The sequence below is a fragment of the Camellia sinensis genome, chromosome 5, assembly GCF_055761805.1.
Source record: "Camellia sinensis isolate YWXY chromosome 5, ASM5576180v1, whole genome shotgun sequence".
Lineage (NCBI taxonomy): Eukaryota > Viridiplantae > Streptophyta > Magnoliopsida > Ericales > Theaceae > Camellia > Camellia sinensis.
The window spans coordinates 133513316-133519229 of NC_138965.1; the positions used below are offsets into that span (position 1 = coordinate 133513316).

Consider the following 5914-nt stretch of genomic DNA (forward strand, 5'->3'; position numbering starts at 1 on the left):
ATCCAAGTTAGCAATCCAATTTGTGAGAGTTTGGACAAGAAATGTCTCCATTTGGTGCAAAAACTGAGTTGAAATGGAAAAACTACGAAGCTGGGGCTTTTGTAGAAGAGAAGGTGTTGAGTGGAAGACAAGTGGCAACATTCTGGAGGTTCTTGCCATCTTTGGCCGATCAACCAATTTTATGGTCGACCGACCATCTTTTTAGCCGATCGGCTAGTTCTTTTGACCGATGGTCATTTCTTGTGGCCGATGGCCTTTTACTCTGGCCGATGGCCTCTCCTTTTGTTCTCTGAGCTGTTCATGTGTTAGAGGTGTTGAGAACTTGTGACTTGCTCCACTTCGAATGCTTTTTGTGACGATTTCGCGAAGTCGTGCCTGTGTTACTTGAATTTGTTTATCGAGTTGTTGTATTTTGTTTATCGAGTTGTATTTTGAGTTGATTGTTAAGCTCTTGTCTTGCTTATCGAGTTGCATTTACATTTGGTTAGCATGTCAAATCCTTGTTTTGCTTATCGAGTTGTTTTGTTCTTTCAGTTGTTAGTTGGTTCACTACCTGATTAAGGCGATGCAATTCGAGTGTGCAATTTTCAAACAAATCTCAATCTCATTTACATGTTGTGTGATGCAATGCGATGCGATGCGATGCTTAGAACGTACAAATGTAATACTTTTTTAATAAAAAAGCTATTTTTCATTCCATCATGTTTTCTTTTGCAAAAGTACAGAGTTTTAAAGAACATAAATCTGCCTGACGCAGTATAATGTGCAAAAACTACTAGCAAAAAGGAAAATAAAGCAAAAAAAAAAACAAAACATCTGGAATCGGTGCCAGTCGCCTCAAGTGCGGGAATCTCTCCTCGTCCTCTTCCTGGACGAAGGTCTAGGATCATCGCCGTCAGCTCCACTGCCAGAGTTTGAACTCGAGCCGTCTCCAGCCTCATCTCCATCCTGAGACGACTCTGACTGTGGGCTCAATGCCTCCCCCTTGGACTCATCGTCATCTCGGGCAGGCTCCCGCGAACTGCTCTCGGTACGAGTACGCCTATGTCTGCCTCGGCTGTGTATAGACATCCCTCGTTCGGCTCCCCCTGCTGCTCTAGGAGGCACTGATGGTCCCGCTGGGGCTGGAATCTGGAATGGGGCCTGAAAAAGAACAATTTGGAAAATACATCAGTTATGCTATGCGAAGCTGGGTATGATATCAAATGCAGTGTATGAATGCTGTGAGCAGTGTATGAATGCTGTGAGCAGTGTATGAATTGCTGTGACCAGTGAATGATTGCAGTGTATGAATGCTGTGAGCAGTGTATGAATGCTGTGACCGGTGAATGATTGCAGTGTATGAATGCTGTGAGCAGTATATGAGATACAGTGTGTCAATGCTGTGAGTGGTATGTGAGTGCAGTGTATCAAATGCCGTGTTGATAATGTAATGCATTAGATCAATATGGAACAGATTATGCAAGGTTTTGGGACTAAAGTTGAAAGAACTTACCGGGATACTGTAAATACCGAGCATTTCCATACTCCTCTGTAGCATCCCCATCACCGAAGCCGTCAGCTGTAGGGCCTGCCCAGTGTACTCGATGGAAGCCTGCAAAGGTGTTGAAGTCATTAGTAATCTGCGGGATATCAACTGAAATGAAATGACTATACAGAATGTAAAGTATAGCACATATCGGGGTTGAGCCTCAAACTCTGACGAGCTCATGATCAACTGGGAGAGGAGCGATCGGAATCTAGTAAGTCTCTCTAGCCTGCCCGCGGCATGTTATAGTGGTGGGCAAGTCTGGCCACTCTGCTCTCCGTCCCCTCCGGAAACCCCTCCTGCTATGCACCTGAGTCACCCTCGATGCTCCCGCTCCTCCTACTAGGGCTGTAGGCCTCCCTCTCTCAGCTCGGTGAGCACTGGTCAGAGGTCGCATGAGTTAAGTCTGGATGAAGTCGGTGTAGTCGCCATCATCTCTGAAAAAGTCGGCATCCCAACCTATCGTGAAATCGATCATCTCCTGTGGCGTGTACCTCTCTGTATGCCTCATATGGGTGGGAGATGGCCTCGAAACTATCTGCTCAGGTAAACCAAGGGTCTGACATAGGAAGCGCTCTCCCAAATACCATGCTCGATAGATCGAACCCTCGAGAAAAACCCAGAACCGGGCAGTCTCCTGAGCGCCCATGTATTGGTTTCTCACTACATCAGGCAATACCGCCCAGGGCTGCCAGGTGATCTGCAAATGACAGAATATACAGTTTGTTATCTACTATCGGAAGTGCAATGTAGAGCAAAACTCAAATGAACTGTAAGCTTTGAAATACCTCTGCTGCGGCTATGGTGTCAAAATATCTGCGGAAGAACAAGAAAGACTCTCGTGGTCTCCGCTCGCACCTCACATCATATCTGTGAGAATAGGGAACAACAAGGGGCATCTCCACCTCCGGCTCTAGAGCAAGCCTCGGAAAGTAGGCATATACCCACAACTATAGAATGTAAAAGGGTAACCATGAATGTTTACCAGTAAAACAAAATACAGATGAAGCAGAAATCAGAGAATGATATGCAATGTATCGTGCAATGTGTGAAGTGTCGTGTGCAGTGTGTGCAGTGTACAGTCAGTGTAAAGCAGATTGTGTGTGTGCAACGTACAGTCAATGTAAAGCAGATTGCGTGTGTGCAGTATGTGTAGTGTACGGATAATGTAAAGCAGAACTGTAAAAACAGAAAGGAAAAATGTACCTCCCAGGCTCGCCAGTAGCCTCCTAGCAAATGCTCGCTTCGGCGAGATGAGGAGCTCATGTATCCGTACAGTGTGGCCAATTCTGCACCACCCCAGTCATAGCGCCGGATCTGGGTCACGTCCACCAACGCGCTCAATAGATAGGGCCAACGGTGTTCACCCGGTTGGCGAAGAGAGTAGTGCCCAGCGTGAACATGAGGAACCCCCGGGCATAGCACTCGACCTCCTCTCGGGTCATCAGTATCTGTATCTTGAATTGGTCCTCGAACCATGAATATCTCACGAACCCTGGTCAGGAGAGAAGTGGGTGAACGTCGAGCAAGAAGATCTGGGCAGCATCCTACTCACCCATATCGGTGTCGAACGGGATCGGATCATCCCCTACTCCGATACTGGTAACCATGTTGAAGTCGAAGGGAGTCATCGTTATCTCCCCTGTCGTGGAAAGGTAGAAGGAATCAGTGGTGTCCCACCACCTCTCCACTAGCGCGCCTAGGAGAAGCCGACTCACAGTGAGGCGCGAGAGTCCCATGCAGAATGTGCCAAAACCGACCTGATCAACAATGTGGCGGACCTCATCTGGTAGCTCCATGTACCAGTCACGTGCAATGGTATTCCCATACCCCCGAAAGGCATGGGAATCTCCCTATGTTCAAAGACAAACAGATGTGAAGCAGTGTCAGAAATACAGTGTTTGAAGGTGTCCAGAATTGATAAAAATACAGTGTGTGTGCATATGTTCGAGTTGACATGGATATCATGCATGAATGTGCTCAGGATGAACTAGGCATGCGATGTACAAGTGTGTTTGGGTTAATCAAATGCAGAGTGATACTGGCTATCTGAAGCGTATAACCTACATTGCGGAAAGTAGATGGGAAGAGTATACCTCAGCAGCGCCATGAGACAAGTGTAACTCCGGCTCGCGTAGCAGGAGCTCCAATGGCGCACCTCGCGCGAAGCTCCTGAACTGGCGAATACTGTCGGGGGGCAACACATTTACCTCGGGCTGGTACGTTGCCGGGTCGAATGGCCGAACACTGAACGACAAGAGCTCGAACTCGGGATCCATCTCTATCCCTGGAGAAGCCCCACCCTGTGGAATATCATCCGCCATCTCGAGAAGAGGGAGAAAATGGTCGGGGGTATGGAAAATGGGCAGGAATGCCAAAAGTCAATCAAAAGTCAACCTCGAGGGGTGAAAAATGGAAGAAAAGGTCGAAGTGTGGAAGAAGGCACGGAAACCAAGGGTAACTCGGGGAAAACAAACCCCAAGTGATGGAAATCAAGAAAGGAGCACCGAACTCACGTTTCAATCGGTTCAAAATGTTGAGAATAACGAAGGTTTTGCGAATCGAACGTTGTGGGAGGCTTGAAAATGGGGGAAAAGCTCGGATCGAAGGATGGAAAACAACCTAGAGAGAGAGAAGAATGAATTTCGGCTAGGGAGAAGTGAGGAAATATGGTTTGGAACCTTATACTTAAAAGCCCAAGGCAAATGGACAAAATTGCCCCGAATCTGCCACTTTTGGCCAATCGGCTAAATTGTTGGCCGATAATCTCTTTTGATGGCCGATGGATGGTCGATGGCCCCCCCTTGTGGCCGATGGACCTGTAATGCCCTTGTTTGGGGTAGTTCCGTTGTTTGGTACCCTCATCTCTCAAGAAAGTGCAAGAAAATACACTTTTGAAGCTTAAGCGGTCTTCGTGGTGACCTTGAACCGTGTCTTCCGTGTGCGACACTCGATACGCGCGAGGTGTGTCCTTTTGTTCATTACGAGAGTCGAAAATTGCTTTGAATATATTGCATTACAATGTTTTGTCATGTTTGCAAGGTGCGCATTTGTTATACGCCTTTTCACTCTTACATTGAGTATGCCTCATCTCGTTTTAAGTTTGTATCTCAACATTGCGGAGAACATGTCTTTACCATGTTTACATTGAATATGTGCATCCCTATGTCATTGCATGGAGCATACATTGCACTCCACCCGCGTTGTCACGCACACTTAGGTTCATTGTTATACACCCCTTCCACCCGCGTTGTCACGCACTCTTAGGTTGCATTATCATGCACCCTTTCCACCTGTGTTGTCACGCACTCTTAGGTTGTATTGTCATGCACCCCTCCATCCGCGCTGTCGTGCACACTTAGGTTGCATTGTTATGCACCCCTCCACCCGCGTTGTCGCACACTCTTAGGTTGCATTGTCATGCACCCCTCCATCCTCGTTGTCACACACTCTTAGGTTACGTTGTCACTACAAGAATTCGCACTTTTGCCGACTAAAAATTTGGTCGGCAAAAGTCCATTTTTAGTTGGCAAAAGTTATCCGCGACTAATTTTTTTAGTCGCCACTTTGGTCGCCATTTGAGGGTCGCGGAAAGTAATTAGCGACTAAAAAATTTTTTAGTCGCAAAAAAGTTATATTTGCCGACTAAATTTTTGGTCGCTAAATATATAATTACTGCGACTAATCCATTTAGTAGCTAAAACACTTTAGTCGCGAAAAGTCATATTTTCCCGACCAAACATGTTAGTCGCCAATTCGCACATTCAACGACCAAATAGTTTGGTCGGCATTTGTCGCCCATTTCCACGACCAACTAATTTGGTCGCAAATTGTCACATTCCACGACCAAAAGATTGGTCGACAATATTCACTACAAAAAAATTACACTTTTGCTGACTAAAAATTTGGTCGGCAAAAGTCCATTTTTAGTCGGCAAAAGTCATTTGCAACCAATTTTTTTGGTCGCCACTTTGGTCGCCAATTGAGGGTCGGCAAAAGTAATTGGCGACCAAAACTTTTGTTAGTCGGGAAAAAGTTAGATTTGCCGACTAAATTTTTGGTCGCTAAATATATCATTACCACGACTAATTCATTTAGTCGCTAAAACACTTTGGTCGCGAAAAGTGATATTTTCCCAACCAAATATGTTTGTCGCCAAAAGTTGAGGAATCGCCAACTAATAATTTAGTCGCCAAAAGGTAAGGAATTGCTGACCGATGATTTTAGTCGCAAAAGTGTAGAATTTGGCGACCAATTATTTAGTCGCCAAAACTTTTCTCAACCAAATATTTTGTCGCCAAAAGACATTAAACAATCAACGACTAATTAGTTAGTCGCTGAATCTCCTTTTTTTTTTTTTTTTGAACAATCAATTTTTGTTTATAA

At 45.6% G+C, this 5914-nt stretch overlaps 1 protein-coding gene across 1 annotated transcript; it reads right to left on the reverse strand.

The window, feature by feature from the left end:
* Window positions 1-1928: 1928 nt before the first annotated feature.
* Window positions 1929-3007, reverse strand: LOC145791695 (protein MAINTENANCE OF MERISTEMS-like). The gene is made up of 3 exons (XM_082872112.1): window positions 2735-3007; window positions 2317-2478; window positions 1929-2228 (listed from the first exon to the last, which is right to left on the reverse strand). The coding sequence occupies exons 1-3, from the start codon at window positions 3005-3007 to the stop codon at window positions 1929-1931; spliced, it is 735 nt and encodes a 244-aa protein (XP_082728238.1).
* Window positions 3008-5914: the final 2907 nt, after the last annotated feature.